The sequence below is a fragment of the Mugil cephalus genome, chromosome 7 (assembly GCF_022458985.1).
Source record: "Mugil cephalus isolate CIBA_MC_2020 chromosome 7, CIBA_Mcephalus_1.1, whole genome shotgun sequence".
In the NCBI taxonomy this organism is placed as follows: Eukaryota; Metazoa; Chordata; class Actinopteri; order Mugiliformes; family Mugilidae; genus Mugil; species Mugil cephalus.
In genome coordinates, this window is record NC_061776.1 from 1,271,347 (window position 1) to 1,297,692 (window position 26,346).

Consider the following 26,346-nt stretch of genomic DNA (forward strand, 5'->3'; position numbering starts at 1 on the left):
CTGGTCGCCGTAGTCACGTGGTCATACCCGGAAGTGAGGCGAGCACGCTGTCGTGTGGAGGACGGGGTGCTGGTCTGGTTCTGGTCCTGGGTCTGATCTGGCCCATCTTTTGGTTCTGGTCCTGGTTCCGTCTGAGTCTGTGACGTGATGTCGGAGGTCGCTTGTGTCCCGGGACAGTTTGATGACGCGGAGGAGGACGGGTGAGAGTCAGCTGATCAGTGTTTATTAAAAACAACACCATGTGGAGTCGGTTCTGTTTAGAGTGCGTGGACCCGTTTAGAGAACATGTTCCCATTAGAGAACATGTTCCCGTTTAGAGAACATTGTCCCGTCCCGTTTATAGAATATGGACCCGTTTAGAGAACATGTTCCCGTTTAGAGAACATGGACCCTTTGATAGAACATTGTCTTGTCCCGTTTATAGAACATGGGCCCGTTTAGAGAACATGTTCCCGTTAGAGAACACGTTCCCATTAGAGAACATGGACCCGTTTAGAGAACACGGACCCGTTTAGAGAACACGGACCCGTTTATTGAACATGGACCCGTTTAGAGAACATGTTCCCGTTAGAGAACATGTTCCCATTAGAGAACATGGACCCTTTGATAGAACATTGTCTTGTCCCGTTTATAGAATATGGACCTGTTAGAGAACATGGACCTATTTAAAGAACGTGGATGCATTAAGAGAACATGGACCCGTTTAGAGAACATGAACCCGTTAGAGAACATGGACCTAATTAAAGAACATGGACGCGTTCAGAGAACATGGACCTATCCCATTTATAGAAAATGGACCTGTTTGGAGAACATGAACCCGTTAGAGAACATGGACCTATTTAAAAAAACGTGGACCCATTTAGAGGATATGGTCCCATTAAAGAACGCGGACCCATTTAGAGAGCATGGAACTTTGTCCCGTCCCGTTTAGAGAACGTGGTCCCGTTAGAGAACCGTTCTCTAAGTTGTAGCCAGTCAGGGCGAGGCTCTGTGGTCACATGCTTCTTCCTTCGCTGTGATTGGCTGAGCTTAGACCACAAGAAACTGCAGCAGCCATCTTTTTTCTTTCTCTGTTCTACAGCGACCAATCACAAGCTGTGACATCACAGCGCCCCATCGATGATGTCATTGTTCCGCCTTCATCGGGGTGGGAGGGAGAGGAAGAGCAGGAAGAGGATGATGAAGACGAAGAGGAGGATGAGGATGAAGATGAGGAGTGGGCGTGGTGTTCATCAGGAGATCTGACGAAACGATACAACCGCACATCTGTCAACTGTCAGGTCTGGTCAACGAACTGGTCAACGAGTCGTTTAACGAGTTGATCAACAAGTTGGTCAATGAAATGATCAATGAACTGGTCTTTGTCTTTTGTTGTCTTTAAACATTTTGAGGCTTCAGCTGATAGGATCTTTCTTTAGCCTGGTCATTAGCCTTTAGCCTCGTCATTAGCCTGGTCATTAGCCTTGTATTTAGCCTGGCCGCTAGCCTTATCTTTAACCTCATCTTTAGCATCATCTTTAGCCTCATCTTGAGTCTTGTCATTAGCCTTGTCCTTAGACTCATCTTTAGCCTCATCTTTAGCCTTGTCGCTAGCCTTTAGCCTGGTCTTTAGCCTTGTTGTTAAGATAAGATATGCCTTTATTCATTAGCCTTGTGGATGTGATCGTTGTGATTGGTTGTTGTCTTCAGTCTAACAGACAAAATCCATCCAATAAGACGCTGGCGTCGTCGACTCCGTCTGACAAAGCTCTGAGGAAATACGAACACAAGATCAACCTGGGTAATGTTAACGTCCGTCCCGTCGTCCTGACAACGCCGCGGCGTCCGATGACCAACCTCAGGTTTCTGTTGCAGATAAACTGAACTTCGACGACTCGGTGATCAACAAAGTGACGACGATGCAGAAGCAGCGAGAAGCCGACAAGTACGACAGCGCCGTTAGTTTACGCCTCCGGTCACGTGACCAACAGACTCACGCTCTGATTGGCTTCTGTCCACAGGTTCAGAGTGAAGGACAAATCAGACCGAGCCACCGTGGAACAGGTGAGTCAGACTCAGCTTCACTTTAGCTCCCAGTTCTCCCTGCCCCACCACCAAGACCTGGACCTCACAAGAACCAAAGCTTCCAGCAGAGGTAGACAGACCCAGGACCCGGACCATGACCAAGACCCAGGACCAGACCCCGGACCAGGACCAGGACCAGACCCAGACCCAAGACTAGACCCAGACCCAGGACCAGGACTAGACCCAGGACCAGACCCAAGACTAGACCCAGGACCAGACCCAGGACCAGACCCAGGACCAGACCCAGGACCAGACCCAAGACTAGACCCAGACCCAGACCCAGGACCAGGACCAGACCCAAGACTAGACCCAGACCCAGACCCAGGACCACGACTAGATCCAGGACCAGACCCAGGACCAGACCCAGGACTAGACCCAGGACCAAGACTCAGGACTAGACCCAGGACCAAGACCCAGGACCAGGACCATGACCAGGACCAGACCCAGGACCAAGACCAGACCCAGGACCAGGACTAGACCCAGGACCAAGACCCAGGACCAGACCCCGGACCAGGACCAGGACCAGACCCAGACCCAAGACTAGACCCAGACCCAGGACCAGGACTAGACCCAGGACCAGACCCAAGACTAGACCCAGGACCAGACCCAGGACCAGACCCAGGACCAGACCCAAGACTAGACCCAGACCCAGACCCAGGACCAGGACCAGACCCAAGACTAGACCCAGACCCAGACCCAGGACCACGACTAGATCCAGGACCAGACCCAGGACCACACCCAGGACTAGACCCAGGACCAAGACTCAGGACTAGACCCAGGACCAAGACCCAGGACCAGGACCAGGACCAGACCCAGGACCAAGACCAGACCCAAGACTAGACCCAGACCCAGGACCAGGACTAGACCCAGGACCAAGACCCAGGACCAGGACCAGGACCAGGACCAGGACTAGACCCAGGACCAGAACCAGAACCAGGACCAGGACCAGGACCAGGACCAGACCTGAGTCCAGATTAAACTGATTATTATTAAAGGATATTTTATTAAATCTAAACATTCTCATAATTTGCTTCTAATTTTCTTCTTTGCTCTAAAACTAATGGTGAAGTTGTCGTTATTTAATTAGTTAATTATTCTGTTGTGTTACTGGTCCACATGAGATCTGGTCTGAATGTGGCCCCTGGACTAAGATGAGCTGGACCCTGCTCCTGGTCCTGGTCCTGGTCTACAGAGAACCAGATCAACCTGATCTAGAGTGTGAGTTTCTTCTTCTGCAGGTTTTAGATCCTCGAACTCGGATGATTCTCTTCAAGATGTTGAGTCGAGGCGTCATCAGAGAAATAAACGGCTGCATCAGCACCGGCAAAGAGGTCAGAGCTCCTCCCACAATAGCTCCTCCCACTACTACAGCTCCTCCCACTATAGCCCCTCCCACTACTGTAGCTCCTCCCACTATAGCTACACCCACTATAGCTCCACTACTGTAGCTCCTCCCACTATAGCTACACCCACTATAGCTCCACTACTGTAGCTCCTCCCACTATAGCTCCTCCCACTACAGCTCCTCCCACTATAGCCCCTCCCACTACAGCTCCTCCCACTATAGCTACACCCACTATAGCTCCACTACTGTAGCTCCACCCACTATAGCTCCTCCCACTGCTACAGACCCTCCCACTGTAGCTCCACCCACTACTATAGCTCCACCCACTGCTGATTCCCCCACTACAGCACCTCCACCCACTACTACACCTGCTAACGTTGCTCCACCTCTCAGGCTAACGTTGCTCCACTTCTCAAGCTAACATTGCTCCACCTCTCAGGCTAACGTTGCTCCACCTCTCAGGCTAACGTTGCTCCACCTCTCAGGCTAACGTTGCTCCATCTCTCAGGCTAACGTTGCTCCACCTCTCAGGCTAACGTTGCTCCACCTCTCAGGCTAACGTTGCTCCACCTCTCAAGCTAACATTGCTCCACCTCTTAGGCTAACGTGTACCACGCTGGGACTGCGGATGGTCAGAGTCGAGCCATCAAGATCTACAAGACGTCCATCTTGCTCTTCAAGGACCGAGACAAATACGTCAGCGGAGAGTTCAGGTCAGACACCACAGAAGAAGAACCCACTAACAGCTGACCTAGTCTCACCTCCAGAACCTTTCTTTGGACCTTAGGTTCCGTCACGGTTATTGTAAAGGAAATCCCAGGAAGATGGTGAGAACGTGGGCCGAGAAAGAGATGAGGAACCTCATCAGGTCAGAACATTTCTACTGATACCACTAGAACCCAGTAGAACTTGACAGAACTGACCCAGTAGAACCTGACGTGACTCACCCACTAGAACCCAGCAGACCCTGACAGAACTGACCCAGTAGAACCTGACGTGACTGACTCAGTAGAACCCAGTAGAACCTGATTTGTGTGTGGTACAGGCTGCAGACGGCAGGAATCCCGAGTCCAGAACCTCTTCTGCTTAGAAGCCACGTTCTATTGATGTCATTCATTGGAAAAGAAAACATGTAAGAACCAGAGTGATTGATGTCCCTCTCTGATTGATGTCCCTCTCTGATTGATGTCCCTCTTTGATTGATGTCCCTCTCTGATTGATGTCCCTCTCTGATTGATGTCCCTCTTTGATTGATGTCCCTCTCTGATTGATGTCCCTCTCTGATTGATGTCCATCTCTGATTGATGTCCCTCTCTGATTGATGTCCCTCTCTGATTGGTCAGGCCGGCTCCTCTCCTGAAGAACGTGTCCTTAACTGAGTCCAAAGCTCGTGAGCTTTATCTTCAAGTTCTCCAGAACATGAGAAAAATGTTTCAAGATGCGAGACTCGTCCACGCCGACCTCAGCGAGTTCAACATGCTGTAAGACAGCCTGTCCCTCACCTGTCCCTCACCTGTCCCTCACCTGAGGCTGGGTATTGCGTAAACTTTTACTACGATACCAGTACCCTTAAAATGGTACCGATGATACTGATACCAGTACCCTTAAAATGGTACCGATGATACCAATTATGCCAATGATACCGATATCTGCTGAGATTGGATTCTGTATCCCTCAACATGTCCCTCACTTGTCTCTCAACATGTCCCTCACTTGTCTCTCAACATGTCCCTCACTTGTCTCTCAACATGTCCCTCACTAGTCTCTCAACGTGTCCCTAAACATGTCTGCAGGTATCACGATGGAGACGCTTACATCATCGACGTGTCACAGTCGGTGGAACATGATCATCCTCACGCCCTTGAGTTCCTCAGGAAGGACTGCAGCAACGTCAACGGTGAGACTCCTGTCCTGTCCTCACCTGTCCTCACCTGTCCTCACCTGTCCTCTCCTGTCCTAACCTGTCCTCTCCTGTCCTAACCTGTCCTCTCTTATTGTGGTTCCCCAGAGTTCTTCGTCAAGCGTGGTGTTCCTGTGATGACGGTCAGAGAGTTGTTCGACTTCATCACGGATCCGTCTATCACCTGCAACAACATTGATCAGTATCTGGAGAAGGTGAAGGGACCGCACAGAGTCAACACAGAACCACACGGAACCACACAGAGCAAAAACATAGAACCACACAGAACAAACACAGAACCAACATAGAACCACACAGAACCAACATAGAACCACACAGAGCAAAACATAGAACCACATAGAACAAACACAGGACCAGCATAAAACCACACGGAGCAAACATAGAACCACACAGAACAAACACAGAACCAGCATACAACCACACAGAACAAACACAGAACCAGCATACAACCACACAGAACAAACACAGAACCAGCATACAACCACACAGAACCAACATAGAACCACACAGAGCAAACACAGAACCCTCATATCATACAATGGTACCAGACCATAAAAACTATAAGACTGTGGCCTCATTCACTACGTCCTAATATACAAACCATCCAGCCAAGAGGTAGGAGTTAACCTAACTCTAACCCGAGGAGTTAACCTAACTCTAACTCTAACCCGAGGGGTTAACCTAACTCTAACTCTAACCCGAGGAGTTAACCTAACTCTAACCCGAGGAGTTAACCTAACTCTAACTCTAGGGGTTAATCTAACTCTAACCCTAACCCGAGGGGTTAACCTAACCCTAACTCTAACCTGAGGGGTTACCTTAACCCTAACCCGAGGAGTTAACCTAACTCTAACTCTAACCCGAGGGGTTAACCTAACTCTAACTCTAACCCGAGGGGTTAACCTAACTCTAACTCTAGGGGTTAATCTAACTCTAACCCTAACCCGAGGGGTTAACCTAACCCTAACTCTAACCTGAGGGGTTAACCTAACCCTAACTCTAACCTGAGGGGTTAACCTAACCCTAACCCGAGGGGTTAACCTAACTCTAACTCTAACCCGAGGAGTTAATCTAACTCTAACTCTAGGGGTTAATCTAACTCTAACTCTAGGGGTTAACCTAACCCTAACCCGAGAGGTTAACCTAACTCTAACTCTAACCGGAGGGGTTAACCTAACTCTAACCTAACTCTAACTTTAACCCGAAGGGTTAACCTAACTCTAACCCGAGGGGTTAACCTAACCCTAACTCTAACCCGAGGAGTTAACCTAACCCTAACTCTAGGGGTTAACCTAACCCTAACCCGAGAGGTTAACCTAACTCTAACTCTAACCGGAGGGGTTAACCTAACTCTAACTTTAACCCGAAGGGTTAACCTAACTCTAACCCGAGGGGTTAACCTAACCCTAACTCTAACCCGAGGAGTTAACCTAACCCTAACTCTAGGGGTTAACCTAACTCTAACCCGAGGGGTTAACCTAACCCTAACTCTAACCTGAGGGGTTAACCTAACTCTAACCCGAGGGGTTAACCTAACCCTAACCGGAGGGGTTAACCTAACTCTAACTTTAACCCGAAGGGTTAACCTAACTCTAACCCGAGGGGTTAACCTAACTCTAACTCTAATCCGAGGGGTTAACCTAACCCTAACTCTAACCTGAGGGGTTAACCTAACCCTAACCCGAGGGGTTAACCTAACTCTAACTCTAACTCTAGGGGTTAACCTAACTCTAACCCGAGGGGTTAACCTAACTCTAACTCTAACCCGAGGGGTTAACCTAACTCTAACTCTAACCCGAGGGGTTAACCTAACCCTAACCCGAGGGGTTTACCTAACTCTAACTCTAACTCTAACCAGAGGGGTTAACCTAACCCTAACTCTAACCTGAGGGGTTAACCTAACCCTAACCCGAGGGGTTAACCTAACTCTAACTCTAACCCGAGGAGTTAATCTAACTCTAACTCTAGGGGTTAATCTAACTCTAACTCTAGGGGTTAACCTAACCCTAACCCGAGGGGTTAACCTAACTCTAACTCTAACCGGAGGGGTTAACCTAACTCTAACTTTAACCCGAAGGGTTAACCTAACTCTAACCCGAGGGGTTAACCTAACCATAACTCTAACCCGAGGAGTTAACCTAACCCTAACTCTAGGGGTTAACCTAACTCTAACCCGAGGGGTTAACCTAACCCTAACTCTAACCTGAGGGGTTAACCTAACTCTAACTCTAACCCGAGGGGTTAACCTAACCCTAACCGGAGGGGTTAACCTAACTCTAACTTTAACCCGAAGGGTTAACCTAACTCTAACCCGAGGGGTTAACCTAACTCTAACTCTAACCCGAGGGGTTAACCTAACCCTAACTCTAACCTGAGGGGTTAACCTAACCCTAACCCGAGGGGTTAACCTAACTCTAACTCTAACTCTAGGGGTTAACCTAACTCTAACTCTAGGGGTTAACCTAACTCTAACCCGAGGGGTTAACCTAACTCTAACTCTAACCCGAGGGGTTAACCTAACCCTAACCCGAGGGGTTAACCTAACTCTAACTCTAACCCGAGGGGTTAACCTAACTCTAACTCTAACCCGAGGGGTTAACCTAACTCTAACCCGAGGGGTTAACCTAACTCTAACTCTAACCCGAGGGGTTAACCTAACTCTAACTCTAGGGGTTAATCTAACTCTAACTCTAGGGGTTAACCTAACTCTAACCCGAGGGGTTAACCTAACCCTAACTCTAACCTGAGGGGTTAACCTAACTCTAACTCTAACCCGAGGGGTTAACCTAACCCTAACCGGAGGGGTTAACCTAACTCTAACTTTAACCCGAAGGGTTAACCTAACTCTAACCCGAGGGGTTAACCTAACTCTTACTCTAACCCGAGGGGTTAACCTAACCCTAACTCTAACCTGAGGGGTTAACCTAACCCTAACCCGAGGGGTTAACCTAACTCTAACTCTAACCCGAGGGGTTAACCTAACTCTAACCCGAGGGGTTAACCTAACTCTAACCCGAGGGGTTAACCTAACTCTAACTTTAACCCGAAGGGTTAACCTAACTCTAACCCGAGGGGTTAACCTAACTCTAACTCTAACCCGAGGAGTTAACATAACTCTAACTCTAGGGGTTAACCTAACTCTAACCCGAGGGGTTAACCTAACTCTAACTCTAACCCGAGGAGTTAACCTAACTCTAACTCTACGGGTTAACCTAACTCTAACCCGAGGGGTTAATCTAACTCTAACCCGAGGAGTTAACCTAACTTTAACTCTAACTGAACAAAACTGATATTGGTAAGTACGTAAAAATATAATAAAATAAGGAAACAAAAGCTGGACAGAGACAGAGACGGACGGATTCTACCAACGCAGAACCAGAACCTGACTGTGTTTCTGATGTCCAGGTGATGCTGGTGGCCTCCCTACGGACCTCGGACCAAAGATCTGATCAGGACCGAGTGGACGAGGAGGTGAGGGAACAAACTGACAGACACCTCCTCCCTCTTCCTCCCTCCTCTGACCTCCTCCCTCCTCTGACCTCCTCCCTCTGACCTCCTCCCTCTTCCTCCCTCCCTCCTCTGACCTCCTCCTCCCTCCTCCCTCCTCTGACCTCCTTCCTCTTCCTCCCTCCTCCTCCCTCTGACCTCCTCCCTCTGACCTCCTCCCTCCTCCTCTGACCTCCCTCCTCTGACCTCCTCCCTCCTCTGACCTCCTCCCTCTGACCTCCTCCCTCCTCTGACCTCCCTCCTCTGACCTCCTCCCTCCTCTGACCTCCTCCCTCTTCCTCCCTCCTCCTCCCTCTGACCTCCTCCCTCTGACCTCCTCCCTCCTCCTCCCTCCTCCCTCCTCTGACCTCCTCCCTCCTCCTCTGACCTCCCTCCTCTGACCTCCTCCCTCTGACCTCCTCCCTCCTCCCTCCTCCTCCCTCCTCCTCCCTCCAGGTCTTTAAGAAGGCCTACATCCCCCGGACCCTGACGGAGGTGAGTCACTATGAGCGAGATGTGGACCTGATGAGGACGAAGGAGGAGGAGTCAGCCATCAGCGGACACCACGACAACGTAAGAACCACCAAAAACACTGCTGGACCCAGGTGGTTCTGGTTCTGGACCCAGGTGGTTCTGGTTCTGATCCACTAAAAGTAAATAAACGGTTTGTGTTTCTCAGGTTCTGTATCAGACGCTGACCGGACTGAAAAAGGACCTCTCAGGAGTTCAGACGGTACAGTCCTGCTACCCCTAGCCTAGCCTAGCCTAGCTTAGCTTAGCTTAGCGAAAGTTAGCTTAGCTTAGCCTAGCTTAGCCTACCTTGACTGTGATATGAATGTCTCCTCAGGTTCCTGCACTTCTCGAACATGACAGTAGCTCCTCAGATGATGATGATGAAGATGATGATGATGATGATGATGATGATGAGGGGGAGGAGGGGGAGGAGGGGGAGGAGGGGGTCCAGGGTGACGGGGTCCAGATGGACAGAAAGGTGAGGCCTCAGTTCGGATGAAGGTTCAGGTGTTTTGGTTCAGTCTGAATTTAAACTGAACGTTGTGTTTCAGGAGAGGAAGAAGATAGTGAAAGAAGCTCAGAGAGAAAGAAGGAAAAATAAAGTACGGAAACACGTGAAGAAGAGGAAGGAGAAGGTGACTAAGATGAAGAAGGGCCGATGAGCCCAGAACACATGGAACCGACTCACAACGACGGGAAGAACCTGGAACTCTGCAGGAGATCACAACAGAACGTTCCCTCTGGAACCTCCAGGACAAATTCTAGAATCAGACCAGAGCCAGGTTCAGAGAAGATTTTCACCCCTTTGTTGCTTCTAGAGAAGCTTTCAATAAAACCAACCATTGTCTCATATTTGTGTTTAATGTTGCTAACTCATAATCATGCTAATGTTTGCTAACAATATAAAAACTTTCACAAGAACCGTGTTCTGATTGTTCTCTGAACGTTTTTTTCACAGTTCAACAGTGACAGAGTTTACATCAACATAGAAACGAGTAACGAGTAAAAAAATTATCTGTTGAAAATATGCAAAGAATATTTCAGACTGATGATGAATCAATGAGGCTCAGAGTTTTATTGAGACAAGTTTGACGACCCCGTCTCATGGGAGGCAACACAGGAGTCAACAACAATCAATGTATTCCTAGATACTTTTATTGTAGCCAAGGATAACAAAGAGTCCACAAAGGTGGAGGCTGGCGGCCACAGAGATGGGAGGAGCTACCCAGAGCTTTTAAAGGCCTTCCAGCAGGTGCCAGGAACAATGGGGAGGAGCTTCGGCTCACCTGTAAGGCCGGAGAGACTGGAGACAGTAACCTTGCACATAACACAAGCTCATTAAATGAACCAGCTGATCCATTTATTGAGACCACCAGGAGGCAGCAGCGCTCTGTCACAGTAGAGCGAAGAAGAAGAAACCCGGAAGTAACCCGCAGCAGTTACTGCAGATTAAATTTATCACAGGTGAGACTTCACTCTTCTTTTATGCTATTATTGTTGTTATTTACATGTCACTTCCAGGTAAAGCACCGTCTCACACCGCGGGTTGATGTTTGTCTGCAGCGGTAACCATCTGTGTCCACATCCGTCCCACCAGACTCCGTTCAGAAATATACTGTTTTAAGGCCGCTTCGTTTAAACAGACACTAGGTCCAATAACACGACACCCTACGGCTCTCCGATTCCTCATTACGTCTTGTCATCTGTACGGCTCATTAATAATCAATCAGTTCAGACTGACTATTGAATGAATGAAGTAATTATTAATTAACCAATTCATGCATTAATTAATTATTTATGCTGCTATAGTCCTAGACTGCTCTGAGCTCCTGTCCTCTACTGCCCTCTACTGTCCTCTCCTGTCCTCTCCTGTTCTCTACTGCCCTCTACTGTCCTCTCCTGTCCTCCACTGTCCTCTCCTGCCCTCTCCTGTTCTCTACTGCCCTCTACTGCCCTCTACTGTCCTCTCCTGTCCTCCACTGTCCTCTACTGTCCTCTACTCCCTGTCTCTTCTCTCTGTAGCTCCTCCTCCAACATGGTCGACGCCTGGCAGAGCGCCATGGATCACGCTGTCGCTGTGGCGAGGAAAGCTGGCCAGGTGAGGCACACAGGTTAAGGGTCAGGGTTGTAGTAAAGGTCAGGGCTGGTTCAGGTGGTGAACATGTGATTAATGAATGTGTGAATGTTCAGGTGGTGCGTGAAGCCCTGAGTGAGGACATGAAGGTGACCACTAAGAGCTGTTCTGTTGACCTGGTGACTCTAACTGACCAGAAGGTGGAGCAGCTCATCATCCAGTCAGTGAAAGAGAAATTCTCTAATCACAGGTAGCTCCACCCCCTCTGCTCATAAGTGAATGAATGAATCTGTTTCTATGCCTGATGATCTTTGAGTGTCCATAATATCCACCAGGTTCATAGGGGAGGAGTCAGTGGCCTCAGGTGAACCTTGTGTCCTGACAGAAGCTCCAACCTGGATCATTGACCCCATCGATGGAACGACCAACTTCGTCCACGCGTGAGTTTCATTTCAAAACATTTAAACTCTTCTTCATCATCTTCATCTGGATGTTGTTAACATGTTGAGAACTAATTAGTTTGTAGGCGTGTCTTTAATTTGTCTTGTTATGGTGGAGGTTGGGCTGTGAACATTAGTTTTTCTTTCAGGTTTCCTTTTGTTGCTGTTTCCATCGGATTCTCTGTCAACAAACAGGTGAGACTCAACTTATTGTTCCTTAACAAGTACCTCTTTCATTCCGTCTGGCTGTGCTCAATGGGGAAGCTCCTAACACCCAACCCCAACCATGAACCCAACAACCCCAACCCTAAACCCAACAACCCCAACCATGAACCCAACAACCCTAACCCCTAACATCCAACCCCAACCCTAAACCCAACAACCATAACCCCTAACACCCAACCCTAACCCTAAACCCAACAACCTTAACCCCTAACATCCAACCCCAACCCTAAACCCAACAACCCTAACCCCTAAACCCAACAACCCAACCCTAACATCCAACCCCAACCCTAACAAACCCAACAACCCTAACCCCTAACATCCAACCCCAACCCTAACCCCTAACATCCAACCCCAACCATGAACTCAACAACCCTAACCCCTTACACCCAACCCCAACCCTAAACCCAACAACCCTAACCCTAACATCCAACCCAACCTAAACCCAACACCCTACCCCTAACATCCAACCCCAACCATGAACTCAACAACCCTAACCCCTAACATCCAACCCCAACCCTAAACCCAACAACCCTAACCCCTAACATCCAACCCCAACCCTAAACCCAACAACCCTAACCCCTAACACCCAACCCCAACCATGAACCCAACAACCCTAACCCCTAACATCCAACCCCAACCATGAACCCAACAACCCTAACCCCTAAACCCAACAACCCTAACCCCTAACATCCAACCCCAACCATGAACACAACAACCCTAACCCCTAACATCCAACCCCAACCATGAACACAACAACCCTAACCCCTAACATCCAACCCCAACCATGAACACAACAACCCTAACCCCTAACATCCAACCCCAACCCTAAACCCAACAACCCTAACCCCTAACACCCAACCCCAACCCTGAACCCAACAACCCTAACCCCTAACATCCAACCCCAACCCTTAACCCAACAACCCTAACCCCTAACATCCAACCCCAACCATGAACACAACAACCCTAACCCCTAACATCCAACCCCAACCATGAACACAACAACCCTAACCCCTAACATCCAACCCCAACCATGAACACAACAACCCCTAACACCCTAACAACCTTAACTGACAACAAAACCCTACATACCAACCAACCCTTAACCCATAACTACCCCTAACACCCAACCCCAACCATGAACCCAACAACCCTAACCCCTAACATCCAACCCCAACCATGAACACAACAACCCTAACCCCTAACATCCAACCCCAACCCTAAACCCAACAACCCTAACCCCTAACACCCAACCCCAACCCTTAACCCAACAACCCTAACCCCTAACACCCAACCCCAACCTGAACAAAATAAAACATCATAAAAAATCAGCTGTTTCAGAGAAAATCAGCTTTTAAAATATATCTCTGATCTGTTTTGGATCCATCTTTATTTTACGTCACTCTCTACATCATCGGATTCGTTAGTTGCTTTGTTCGCTGTTAAAGAAGATGCAGTTTCAGGAGAAAATCTTTCGGGGGATGAGACAGAAAGGAGATTTTTCTAACCCAGTGGCCGACGAGCTGGAGCCAGTGACACCGTCTGTGTCTCATGTGGCACATTCGTATGATATAAACAAACTGTTGTTGTGGCTCTGCTACTTTCCGCCTCACTCCACTGCTTGTCAGAGACGGTTTTAATTACTTCGCAAATTATAATGGATAATAAAAATATATTTTTGAAGCTATTTATCTCGGGGAAGAAATGACCAATGACCATGTGGTATTTAAATCAGACTCACCTTCACAGGCGGCTGATTTAATGACTTCATCCATCTAAAGTTAGTAGTTCAGCCACATCTCAACTTTGCGCTCTAACATCTGTACAGACTTTCAATAATAGCACATCCTTTATTGTCCTTTATAATTTATAAAGTGACAAAAGTCAGACCCAGACATCAGAGAGAATAAATTCACACTGGATTATTATCAGAGGACCTCTGTGTTACCAGGCTGGTAATTTGTGGAGTAGACGACCTCCGTGATTATTACAAATTACTGGAGGTCCCAGGTAAAACTGATCTTGTGAGAATAGGGCTCTAAACTTTTGACCAGCTAATGAGTGATCAGCCTATTTCAGTGAAATTGTTGTTTTCTATAAATTGCCTGCTCAGAATCTTGGTCTCTTGCTTTTGAAGCTCTACTTATAACCTATTTAAGATCTAACAGTGCAAAATGCAAATCCCAGTTCCAGATTCTTCCTTTAGAGTGCAGCTAGAATGGAGATGAACAGATTTCTCCTCCTAGTCTTTAACTTTATAAACTCGTGTTAATATCCAGGACCAATGCTGAACTGTTCAGTAGCTGTTCAGTAGCTGTTCAGTGCGACCACAAACTGATCCAACCAATCCAACGATATCACGTCTGGTGACACAACAGCAGTGGAGGCGTCCTGTGTTTAACAGTGAAACTTAAAAGGATGGATTTTGCCTTTGCCCATCGGTGTTAAAACTTATATAATATTTTTAGTCGAGAGACCTTTAAATTATCTTAAGTATGTTTAGTGTTTCATGTCCCCTCTAACACCTCTCCAGTCTCTGACTTTGTAAAAGTGAAGGTGATGCAGTATCTCCAACTGGATGAGGCTCTTTATCCTACCCTCTAGCCTAGCCCACTATAGCCTACCTCTAGCCTAGCTACCCTCTAGCCTAGCCCTTTATAGCCTACCTCTAGCCTAGCTACCCTCTAGCCTAGCTACCCTCTAGCCTAGCCCACTATAGCCTACCTCTAGCCTAGCTAGCCTCTAGCCTAGCCCACTGTAGCCTACCTCTAGCCTAGCTACCCTCTAGCCTAGCCCACTATAGCCTACCTCTAGCCTAGCCCACTATAGCCTACCTCTAGCCTAGCTAGCCTCTAGCCTAGCCCACTATAGCCTACCTCTAGCCTAGCCTACCTTTAGACCAGCCCTTTATAGCCTACCTCTAGCCTAGCCTACCTTTAGACCAGCCCTTTATAGCCTAGCCTACCTCCAGCTGTATCACTGTCTCTAAGCGTCTGGACATGGGCTCAGGTGGAGTTCGGCGTGGTGTACAGTTGCCTTGATGATAAGATGTTCACGGCGAGGAAGGGGAAGGGGGCGTTCTGTAACGGAGAGCCGCTTCAGGTTTCTGACCAGACAGGTCAGTGAACGATGACATCTGTGATGCATCCTCTGAAACCAACCACGAAGGACTTGTTAAGAGCTTCTTATGTGTGGTTCTCCTCAGACATCAAACAAGCCATCATAGCCACAGAGTTTGGATCCTCTAGAGCTCCCGAAACCGTTGACAAAATCTTCTGCAGCCTGAGAAATATCCTGAGCATCCCAGTGCACGGGTAAGACTGCCACCGTGTCCCTAATGTTGCGGCATCCAGGTACCTTTGACAGACTAAGCGTTTGTTCCAGGGTGCGTGGTGCTGGCACTGCAGCCATCAACATGTGTCTGGTGGCGTCAGGCTGCGTTGAGGCCTATTACGAGATCGGGATCCACGTTTGGGACGTGGCGGCGGCATCAGTGATCGTCTCCGAGGCCGGTGGAGTCCTGATGGACGTGGAAGGTAAAGATGCTCCGACGACGCCAGCGGTCAGGCTGTAGATCCAACATCATGAATGATAACATGACACCAATGATAAGGAGTTTTTAACCCTCCTATTACCTTCACACCTTTTATCCTTGGGCTCAATTTGACTCCAGCAATTTAAACCTCCAAATAATAAACATTACAATTAGGATAAATAATAGGATAATCCTAAATAAATAAATAAAAAGGACTCTCAGTGAAGGGCTGCATTTCTTTTGCATGAGTTTTCATTTATCGTGCGATTAATTAATTTATTAATTACTGTGGCAGATCTGGCTCCGACCACATTTACCTGCCCATGGTTCCTCTTAGATCCTCGAACTGCCATGGAACAACAGGTTCAGATGGATGTTTCTCTCTTCTCTGTCTTTTCTGTCTCTACCCGGCCTTAGAGATGGGACCCTCCATATGAGCTGGTTGTGGTTCTATATGAGTAAAACTGACTTGAACTGTGTTCAGGAGGAGAGGTGGACCTGATGTCCAGGAGAATCGTAGCAGCCAACAGCAAGACAGTCGCAGAGAGGCTGGTCAGAGAGATCGCCTCCTTCCAGCCAATCAGAGACGACGCCCCGCCTCTGAAGGAGTGACCGGCCAATCAGAGACGACGCCCCGCCTCTGAATGAGTGACCGACCAATCAGAGACGACACCCCGCCTCTGAAGGAGTGACCGGCCAATCAGAGACGACACCCCGCCTCTGAATGAGTGACCGGCCAATCAGAGACGACGCCCCGCCTCTGAATGAGTGACCGGCCAATCAGAGACGACGCCCCGCCTCTGAATGAGTGACCGGCCAATCAGAGACGACGCCCCGCCTCTGAATGATGTCACATCTCCATGTTTATAGTTTGTGATAAATAAATTTTGTTAGAAACAATCAGAGACTGAATTTGTTTATGAAGATGAGCTGAACAAGACACCACGTAGTACTGTAGGTACTCTAGGTAGTACTGTAGGTACTCTAGGTAGTACTGCAGGTACTTCCCATTCTCAGGTCTACTCAGGGTCTAGGAAGTACTTTGGGTGGTGGTACCTACCTACAGCAGGTCTTAAATGTTTGATGATTCATTGGAATAACACCATTTTTAACCGTCTCCTGATGTCGTCATGGAAATGGAGATGAATGCATGAAGGTATAATTTATTCATTTTATTTCTGTAACAGCTGAACACTTAAATGCAGCGAAACAGGAAGTAAAGTTGTCCTGACATTTATCTGAAAAGGATTCCGTGATTCTGAGAAATAGCGTGTTAGCATCGTTAGCATCGGCCATGAGGTTCGGGTCTGGACTCTGACTGGCTGTTCGTCCAATCAGAAGTAAGCAGGTGAAGCTCCATTGTGGGCATGGGGGTTCCTGGGGATAGCCATGTTGGGTGGAGGTGGGGCCAGGGGCGGGGCCAGACACTGCTTCCTGAGAGGAAGTCTATTGGTCAGCGTCTGTAGAGACAGAGAGAGCTGCGCTGTGATTGGCTGAAAAGAACAAACTCCTTCATTTTCATTATTTTCATACAATAACGTGGACATGTTCAGGCAGTTATTTCCTTTAGCTACTTAGTAAAAATATGAAAAGCCCCGCCCACTCCCCTCGGTTGACCTTTGACCTCTCCTCAGTATGCGGTGGGTTGTTGTTTATAAGAAAAGACTGAACTATTTTCCATAAAATAACCAGTAGGGCGATTGTCTTTGGTGGTGATTAGAGGATACAGACTTCCATTCTAACCCCCCCTGGTCCAGGAACCATATGAGGTAACGTGGTTCCTGGTTCCTCTCAGTGAGGTTTATTGTCATGTGGTTTTGATTGAGCCAATCAGAGAAGATCAAGGAAACATTGTCAGGTCTAATCAGGGTCTAATGTGGTCTACAAGGTCTCCCCTCTGCATGAGGTAATAGAATAGAACTTCCTCCAGGTAAATAACAGCAGATGAGTTAGTGTTTGGAGCTTCCAGGTCCTCATAGAGAGGACGTTTGTTTGTTGACTCTGTGTCAATAAAGTTGGGCTGAAGTAATAAACCACAGTAGGTGATGACATCACTGACCAGACGGAGACGCCTTAAGTACACAGCCTCTCCTTCCTCTGGCTTCCTGGTTGGCATGGCAACGCTCCATCGCTGGAGTTCTGCCTTTATCTCATCCAGACAGAATAGGACCGCTGGGTCGGCACGGCAACGGTTGATCAGCTCCACCAGACGCTCCTTATAATGCAACCTGTCCCAAGAGACGGGAGGACACACCTGAGACACACCTGGACACACCTGAGATACACCTCAGACACACCTGAGACACACCTGAGATACACCTGAGACACACCTCAGATACACCTGAGATACACCTGAGACACACCTGAGACACACCTCACACACCTGAGATACACCTGTGACGCACCTGAGATACACCCCAGACACACCTGGACACACCTGAGACGCACCCACCTGAGATACACCTGAGATACACCTGAGACGCACCTGAGATACACCTGAGACGCACCTCAGACACTCCTCAGACACACCTGAGACACACCTGAGACGCACCCACCTGAGACACACCTCAGACACACCCCAGACACACCTGGACACACCTGAGATACACCTAAGACGCACCCACCTGAGATACACCTGAGACACACCTGAGATACACCTGAGATACACCTGAGATACACCTGAGACACACTCTGTCTCCATCTCTATCTGTACAGAGACTTAGCTTTAATCAAACCAGGTTGGGGGTCTTACTGGGACCAGGTTGGGGGTCTTACTGGGACCGGGGTGGGGGTCTTACTGGGACCGGGGTGGGGGTCTTACTGGCAGTATCCCCGGTATTCCGGTAGAGCTGGACGTCCACAGGGCTCCTCTCGTCTGGTCTCGTCTCTGAGCTCCAGAACTGAACACGAAGCTGGAACATGAAGACACCTGTCAGTCCACCTGGGACAGCAAGAACCAGGTAAAGGGGACAAGGTCTCACCTGTAAGACCGGTGTCAGACGAGTGGTCCTTGGAGGGGTCCAACAAGGACGGAGAGACTCTGTAATGCTAGAGACAAGGTCCACCTGGTCAGTACTGAACCCCCTGGGTGGGGGGTTGAGGGGGGCGTGGCATTTCTCACCTGTAGCAGCAGGTGGAGGCGGGACACGCTCCAGTCCCTCAGGTGGTACAGGCAGTCCCTGGGGTGGTGGGCGTGAAGACCTTTGGATCCACAGTCCACTGAGAAGCTGCAGGTCTGAAGACATCCAGAGGACAGAGGACGTGATGAACCGTAGTTTAATGTCCACCAGGACAAGAGACAACAGCAACAAACCAAGACCAGAATACTGCACCAGACTGGACCAGACCAGAATACTGGAGTAGACCAGAATACTGGAGTAGACCAGACTGGACCAGACTGGACCAGACTGGACCAGATCAGAATACTGGAGTAGACCAGAATACTGGACCAGACTGGACCAGACCAGAATACTGGACCAGACTGGACCAGACCAGACCACTGGAACCGAGGGACCAGGGGTATTGGTAGTCCAGGTGAGGGACTTACAGATCCCAGAGTGAAGGTCTGACTGCAGCCGCCACAGAACTGATGCTGACACTGGCTGCAGGTGAAGTGAAGACATCCTCCTTTGGACAGGCTGAAGACCAACTGGCAGTTTGGACACTCTGAGGACACAGGACCACATCAGACCACATCAGTCCACATCAGTTCAGAACCAGGTTCTGGTGGTGTAGGTGTTCTGGTACCGATGCTGTTGTAGAGCAGACTGGTTCTGTGGAGGTCCGGTTGGTTCTGCTGCTGCCAAACTCTGAACTGGTCACAGGATAAACCCTGATGCTGAGGGGACCACTGGAGAACCGAGAGGCCACGGGTTAGGTTCAATAATAATAACAATAATAATAATAATAAATAATAACAATATATAATAATAATAATAATAATAATAATAATAATAATAAATATAATAATAAATATAATAATAATAAATAATAATAATAATAATGATAATGATAATAAATAATAATAATAGTAGTAGTGTTCAGTAATGTGTGGTGTGGTGCCAGGTTTGTAGTTGTGGTCTTACAGCTGATCTGCACTGAGAACATGTGCTCTTCTTACAGCTGGGACAATCCATCCTCAACCTGTCGGCCTCATGGAGCATCCCGAAAGAACACTGGAACACACAACACCCCGTTACCACCACAGCAGAACGTTAAATGTTTTCTACAAGTGGGTTCTAATGAAGGTTCTCACATGTGCACACCAGCAGAAGTTGGGCATTTCCTGCAGAGCTCGGTCTCTGAGTTTCCTCTGGAAGAGTTCGTGGATTTGAGGAGGCAGGAAATGACGTATCTGACAGAAACAGAGAGGTGTTAGAACCAGCAGAACCTCAAACAGAGATGATCAGAACCAGCAGAACCTTAGTCCAGCCCAGACCTGTGTGTCCAGTAGGTTGAAGTAGTCCATGGACTCTTCCAGCCCCCCCTGACCTCTGACCTCCGGCTGACCACACTGAGGACAGACCAGCTGATCCACGCTGCGCTCTTTAATGGCCGCCGAGAAAAACGCCTTAAAACAGGCCTGACACAGGAAGCAGGAGCAGTGGGTCATTGTGATGATCTGAGGACGGAACAGACAGGAATCACCTGGACTGGAGGTTAAATACAGGATAAATAACAACAAGGATCTTTTAAAATGATTCACAGAATTGAGTCGTCCCCCCCGCCCCCCCCCCGTACATTCTTATGCATTTTATACAGTAACCTTAACCAAGAGATAAAACCATCACCATAAACCAAATGATCCACCCTATCAAACGTTAACTTCAATGTATCTGCATACATCAATAACGTCGCTCTGATCAGCTCGGATAATGTTTCCATGTTTCTTTGACTCTATTTATAAAGCTCGGACAGTATCTTATAGTCTGAACAAAGCAAAGCAACGGCCTCCAGTTCTTTCACAAAGTCACATCACTTTTTGGCAACAAAGACAGTATTTCTGATCGGCATGAGACTGGAAAGGATCCGTTAACAGTCAGTGTTAATCCATCAATCTCTGGAGAGCGTCCTGATCTCATCTGATTAACCAGCCAACTCCTCCAAAGACTCAACTTTTAGAGATCAGCTGTTCAGCTGATTAATGTCCATCATTGATATTTAGAGATTAACGGAGCCTGAGGCTCCTCATGGAAACGTTGTAACAGAGAGACAGGAAGAGGAGGAGGTGGAGGTGGAGGAGGTGGAGGAGGTGGAGGAGGAGGAGGAGGAGGAGGAGGAGGAGGAGGAGGGGAAGATGAGGAGGAGGAGCAGGAGGAGGAGGAGGAGGAGGAGGGGAGGAGGAGGAGGATGAGGAGGAGGAGCAGGAGGAGGAGGAGGAGGAGGAGGTGGAGGAGGAGGAGGAGGGGAAGATGAGGAGGAGGAGCAGGAGGAGGAGAGGAGGAGGAGGAGGAGGAGGAGGAGGAGAAGAGGAGGAGGAGCACCTTGCTGAAGGAGACCTGGTCCTGGCAGATGGGGCAGCTGTGAGTCAGGAACCTGAGGGCTGATGGGAAATCTCTGTTCAGAAGGACCGCCTCCATGACATCATCAGGGCTGAAGCTCCGCCCCTCCATCGCCATGAGAGACAGGAAGACAGACGCCTGATGTGGAGGAAGTCGTGCTGCCACCTGAGGGACAGAGACCACTATCTATCAGAGACCATCCAAACCCCCTGTAGACCAGACACAATGACAGAGACCTCCCAAGACCCCCCAAGACCACCAGAGACCCCCCAAGACCACCAGAGACCCCCCAATACCCCACAAGACCACCAGAGACCCCCCAAGACCACCAGAGACCCCCCAATACCCCACAAGACCACCAGAGACCTCCCAAGACCCCCCAAGACCACCAGAGACCCCCCAATACCCCACAAGACCACCAGAGACCCCCCAAGACCACCAGAGACCCCCCAATACCCCACAAGACCACCAGAGACCCCCCCAAGACCGCCCAAGACTACCAGAGACCCCCCGATACTCCCCAAGACCACTTGATACCAACCAAGACCACCTGAGACCACCAGAGACCCCCCAAGACCACCCGAGACCACCAGAGACCCCCCAAGACCACCAGAGACCCCCCAATACCCCACAAGACCACCAGAGACCCCCCAAGACCACCAGAGACCCCCCAATACCCCACAAGACCACCAGAGACCCCCCCAAGACCGCCCAAGACTACCAGAGACCCCCGATACTCCCCAAGACCACTTGATACCAACCAAGACACCTGAGACCACCAGAGACCCCCCAAGACCACCCGAGACCACCAGAGACCCCCCAAGACCACCAGAGACCCCCCCAATACCCCCCAAGACCACCAGAGACCCCCCCAATACCCCCCAAGACCACCCGATACCCCCCCAATACCCCCCAAGACCCCCCAAGACCACCAGAGACCCCCCAATACCCCCCAAGACCACCCGAGACCCCCCAATACCCCAGACCCCGAGACCCCCAGACCCCAACCCCCAAGACCCAACCCCCAAGACCACCCGAGACCCCCCAATACCCCCAAGACCACCAGAGACCCCCCAATACCCCCCAGGACCACCCGAGACCCCCCAATACCCCACAGGACCACCCGAGACCCCCCAGGACCACTCAATACCCCCCAAGACCCCCCAAGACCACCAGAGACCACCCAAGACCCCCCAATACCCCCCAAGACCACCAGAGACCCCCCAAGACCACCAGAGACCCCACCCAATACCCCCCAAGACCACCAGAGACCCCCCAAGACCACCCGATACCAACCAAGACCACCAGAGACCCCCCGGTACCAACCAAGACCCCCAGAGACCCCCAGAGACCACCAGAGACCCCCAGAGACCACCAGAGACCCCCCGGTACCAACCAAGACCACCCGATACCCCCCAAGACCACCCGATACCAACCATGACCCCCAGAGACCCCCAGAGACCACCAGAGACCACCAGAGACCCCCAGAGACCCCCCAGTACCCAGGGCTCCTCTCACCTTGATGTGTTCTGCTGCCAGTCCTGACTTGGGATGGGGGTTCTGCTGTAGTCCAGGTCTTGTGGTGTTGCTGTCTCTGGCGGACTCTGACTGGGTGGTTCCTACAGGAGACTGTCCATCCAGGATCAGCGCCGCCATCCTGCTGCTGAGGGGGTCTGTGGGGGGGGCACCTACAGAGACCAGGACCAGGTACAGTTACTAGTCCAGTCCCAGTTCACATAGACTACGGGACCCGGACCCTAAGACCACACGTACCCCTTCAACCTAAACCCAACCCCCCGAGACCCCCCTGGTCAGTCCAGGCTCCAGGTCCAGTCTGGTCTCCTGACACAGCTGGTCCGGTTCTGGGGACGAGTCTGGACTCTGTGGGGACCGAAAGGTGCAGATCCAGACGTCTCTGGTGGATCTGCGTAGACCTGATCGAGAACTACTAGTCCACCAAGAACCGGATCATTTTAGTCCAGTTTTATCTTGTCATCTGACCCAAACACCCAGATGTGGTTCAGAGGTTCTAGTAGACCAGGACCAGACTAGTCCAGGTAGACCTTCAGCCTCCACTATTGATTATCTGTTAATTATCTGTTAATTATCTGTTAATTATCTATTAATTTATCTGTTAATTATCTATTAATTATCTGTTAATTATCTATTAATTTATCTGTTAATTACCTGTTAATTATCTGTTAATTATCTATTAATTTATCTGTTAATTATCTGTTAATTATCTGTTAATTATCTATTAATTTATCTGTTAATTATCTATTAATTTATCTGTAAATTATCTGTTAATTATCTATTAATTTATCTGTTAATTATCTGTTAATTATCTATTAATTTATCTGTTAATTATCTGTTAATTATCTATTAATTATCTGTTAATTATCTGTTTATTATCTATTAATTATCTGTTAATCATCTATTATTTATCTGTTTATCATCTATTTATTTATGTTTATCATCTTTTATAATTATTTATCTAATTACAATGTTTATAATTATTTAATTATCTAATAATTTATCGTCGATCTTTCCCTCGTTGGACCAGTTCCATTCACTCTGTGCTACTGTGTGTTTTATTGTGTAGATTATATCTATATTATAAACTATTGTTGTGTATTTACCACACAAACCGAGGAAAAGAGACGGCGTTCTCACCTGAGGAGGAGGAGGAGGAGGAGGAGGAGGAGCAAAGGAAAGGGTTGTTGTTGGAGGAGGAGGGAGGAGGAGCACTGAAATCAATCCCCAGCAGCTCCTCAGTGTACGACCCCCCCACCTTCGCCTCCCTGCTCTCTTCCCATTGGCTGGCTGCAAGAAAAGGGGCGGAGTTTAGTCCGGCCACATGCCTTACTGTTAGCATGCTACCTACGTTACATACTACTGTTAGCATGCTAACTATTTAACACGCTACTGTTAGCATGCTAACTATTTTATGTGCTACTGTTAGCATGCTACCTACGTTACATACTACTGTTAGCATGCTACCTATTTTACATACTACTGTTAGCATGCTAACTATTTCACGTGCTAGTAATATAACGTGCATGCAGCAGGCAGAATGCTGACATGCTAACTATTTAGCATGCTACTGTTAGCATGCTAACTATTTCACGTGCTAGTAATATAACGTGCATGCTAACAGGAATGACACCTTTCTGTCCAGGCTGGTGAGAAGAGGATGGAAGAAGACGATGGCTCGGAGACGATGAAGAGGAGGAAGACGTGACGCTGCAGGATGAGAAGACGAGAAGAGCTTCATCACTGTGTTCATGGTCTGTTGTTTCTATTTTATTTTATTTATTTCTTTCGTAGCGGCGTCAGATTCCTTGTATGTACTCACATACTTGGCCAATGATTCTGATTACGATGGTGAAAGGAAGTAAGAGAACTCACCTTCCTGCAGCAGGACACCTGATGTAAAGGGGCGTGTCCTTCACCCCTGCAGCAGGACACCTGGCATAAAGGGGCGTGTCCTTCTGGAAGGCCTGAGTCATCTCTGACACGAGCAGCGACAGACTGGAAACACCCTGACGTGACATGAGGCGAGGTCACCTGACTGAACCAGCTCCATCAGACATTCGGTTTGTTTCTTATCCTACGAGTTCTCAGTAACCTGTACAGGTACCATCTGAGAAAAAGGTGCGTCTTACGGGGGTCCAGTTGCGGAGTCCGTCCAGGCTGATGTTGCCGGAGGCGTCCACACAGGGACAGGACGGGTTGATCACCATGGAGACGGCTGGACAGATGTAGCAGCGAGGCCGGGACACTGGGTGGGTCTCGTGGAGCCAGATGCACACGGGGATGTTATACTCACTTCCTGTGGAGACAGAGTCAAGAAGACGTGAAACGAGTCAAACAACAACAGCAGGAAGCAAACGTCAGAGAGCAGCTGACCTTCATAGTGGACCGGCACCGTCCCACACAAATACACCAGCTTCTTCTTCTCTTTGTTTGGGAAACCTGTCAGAGACAAAACCACATCAGAGGACCCCCTTCTCCCTTTCATGGTGAAACAGAGGCAGGAAATGTTCAGGCAGTCAGTGAAGAAAAGCATGAGGATGTGTTATTAATTATTCAATGAGAAGCTTCTACAATGTCTCTGCGTTTCTTCCATCCAGTGTTTCAGTTCAGATCTGGATCTGGTCTCCATGGGGTTCGGGTCTGGACCCTGCGGAGGTCAAGCCGTGGCCCCGGCATGAGATTCATGAGGCTGAGGGATGGATCTGTTCAGGGTCCAGAGAGTTCACCAAGATTTACAGCTGATGAATCTAAACTCAGAGCAACGTCGTTGTCAAGGTAACGTCAGGTGAGAGGAGCTGGAGGCTTAGGGGGGCGGGCTGGAACTGGTCTCATGCTCCTGAATCCTGGTCATAACACATTGGTTCTGTCCTTCCAGTTCCTGCTAAAGCTCTTGACCCAGTCCCGGTAGTTTCTGCTTGTTTCCAGCTGGAAGATCCTGATCCATGAACTAATTCTGGTTCATTCTCTGGCTGAGTTACATCCAGAACAGGACACAGACCGTGTTTATGTGGGTCAGACAGAATAATGACAGAACCAGACTCATACTCACAGTAGAAATCCACGTAGAGCCGGAGGTCAGAGTACAGGGACCGGACCGAGTGCAGGTCTGACAGCGTCTCAGCGGGATGAGAGTAGAGGCACTGGAGACACAACCCACCATTAGTTGTTTTTAGCATCATGCTAAGCTAACACTTTTGAGTGGTTGTAAACGGACCCTCTCTGTTCGCATCGTTAGCTGTCCGGTTAGCAACCACTTTTCCGTCAAATAAAGTTTAGTTTAGCAGCTGTCACCTCGGTCAGAGTCCGCAGCTCCACCTCCGCTCCGACTCTCGGCATCTTCCCAGGCCGCTCCCCTCGCACCGAAACCCGGCCGCGGACATGCTAAGAGCCGCTGCCTGAAACCCGACACCCCCGCATCCGGATCCACCTTAAAACACTGAACACGCCTCAAATACACCCGCTACCACGACGAGTCTGTTTACTTTGTATTCACACTCGTTCTAACGATCAAACACTGACATTCATACCATTAATTTAATCTACTGTTTTAACTTCTACTGACCGGCGAGGACCTGCGGGTCAGCTGACCTCTCCTGACAAATGACACACGACCAGGAAGTGACTGAGCAGGAAGTGGTTCCAGTGCTGAAACCCTGGAAAGAGTCATGCAGACCTGTAACCTGTGGATTTACAGGCTGGCGTATAAATC

At 49.0% G+C, this 26,346-nt stretch overlaps 3 protein-coding genes across 4 annotated transcripts; 2 read left to right on the plus strand and 1 right to left on the minus strand.

Moving 5' to 3' along the window:
- Window positions 1–18: 18 nt before the first annotated feature.
- riok1 (RIO kinase 1 (yeast)) lies at window positions 19–10,255 on the plus strand. Its single transcript, XM_047589898.1, has 17 exons — window positions 19–200; window positions 1,082–1,280; window positions 1,690–1,780; window positions 1,855–1,924; window positions 2,001–2,043; window positions 3,303–3,395; window positions 4,010–4,122; window positions 4,197–4,277; window positions 4,455–4,541; window positions 4,753–4,890; window positions 5,203–5,306; window positions 5,418–5,524; window positions 8,736–8,801; window positions 9,273–9,389; window positions 9,496–9,549; window positions 9,664–9,807; window positions 9,881–10,255. Exons 1-17 carry the CDS (start codon window positions 148–150, stop codon window positions 9,989–9,991), a joined length of 1,671 nt encoding a protein of 556 aa, XP_047445854.1. The 5' UTR covers window positions 19–147; the 3' UTR covers window positions 9,992–10,255.
- Window positions 10,256–10,709: 454 nt separating this feature from the next.
- Window positions 10,710–16,500, plus strand: impa1 (inositol monophosphatase 1). The gene is made up of 9 exons (XM_047590024.1): window positions 10,710–10,793; window positions 11,352–11,427; window positions 11,520–11,653; window positions 11,739–11,843; window positions 11,993–12,038; window positions 15,075–15,183; window positions 15,271–15,379; window positions 15,450–15,601; window positions 16,085–16,500. Exons 2-9 carry the CDS (start codon window positions 11,365–11,367, stop codon window positions 16,210–16,212), a joined length of 846 nt encoding a protein of 281 aa, XP_047445980.1. The 5' UTR covers window positions 10,710–10,793; window positions 11,352–11,364; the 3' UTR covers window positions 16,213–16,500.
- Window positions 16,501–16,750: 250 nt separating this feature from the next.
- On the minus strand, window positions 16,751–26,248 carry si:dkey-181m9.8 (E3 ubiquitin-protein ligase RNF31). Of its 2 annotated transcripts, XM_047589847.1 has the most exons (19): window positions 25,929–26,248; window positions 25,687–25,777; window positions 25,011–25,076; window positions 24,767–24,933; window positions 24,510–24,643; window positions 24,268–24,344; window positions 23,775–23,924; window positions 22,620–22,789; window positions 21,084–21,266; window positions 20,039–20,221; window positions 19,856–19,954; window positions 19,686–19,775; window positions 19,348–19,450; window positions 19,148–19,266; window positions 18,722–18,835; window positions 18,582–18,648; window positions 18,422–18,512; window positions 17,660–17,828; window positions 16,751–17,060 (listed from the first exon to the last, which is right to left on the minus strand). In XM_047589847.1, the coding sequence occupies exons 1-19, from the start codon at window positions 25,971–25,973 to the stop codon at window positions 16,935–16,937; spliced, it is 2,244 nt and encodes a 747-aa protein (XP_047445803.1). In that variant the 5' UTR covers window positions 25,974–26,248; the 3' UTR covers window positions 16,751–16,934. The 2 variants fall into 2 exon arrangements, with proteins under 2 accessions (XP_047445803.1, XP_047445804.1); XM_047589848.1 differs by lacking the exon at window positions 25,011–25,076 and having other exon boundaries at window positions 25,929–25,944.
- Between the last annotated feature and the right edge of the window lie 98 nt (window positions 26,249–26,346).

Excerpts from the sequence above, each read along its gene's own strand:
- riok1 (XM_047589898.1), top strand. The coding sequence starts at position 148 with ATGTCGGAGGTCGCTTGTGTCCCGGGACAGTTTGATGACGCGGAGGAG. Across the intron at positions 1,281-1,689 it reads GCACATCTGTCAACTGTCAG|TCTAACAGACAAAATCCATC; the intron begins GTCTGGTCAACG and ends TGTTGTCTTCAG. Across the intron at positions 9,550-9,663 it reads ACCTCTCAGGAGTTCAGACG|GTTCCTGCACTTCTCGAACA; the intron begins GTACAGTCCTGC and ends ATGTCTCCTCAG.
- si:dkey-181m9.8 (XM_047589847.1), bottom strand. The coding sequence starts at position 25,973 with ATGCCGAGAGTCGGAGCGGAGGTGGAGCTGCGGACTCTGACCGAG. Across the intron at positions 24,345-24,509 it reads AGGTGTCCTGCTGCAGGAAG|CGTCACGTCTTCCTCCTCTT; the intron begins GTGAGTTCTCTT and ends CTCATCCTGCAG. Across the intron at positions 17,829-18,421 it reads GAATACCGGGGATACTGCCA|GTTGCATTATAAGGAGCGTC; the intron begins GTAAGACCCCCA and ends CTCTTGGGACAG.
- impa1 (XM_047590024.1), top strand. The coding sequence starts at position 11,365 with ATGGTCGACGCCTGGCAGAGCGCCATGGATCACGCTGTCGCTGTGGCG. Across the intron at positions 11,428-11,519 it reads TGGCGAGGAAAGCTGGCCAG|GTGGTGCGTGAAGCCCTGAG; the intron begins GTGAGGCACACA and ends GTGAATGTTCAG. Across the intron at positions 11,844-11,992 it reads ACGACCAACTTCGTCCACGC|GTTTCCTTTTGTTGCTGTTT; the intron begins GTGAGTTTCATT and ends TTTTTCTTTCAG.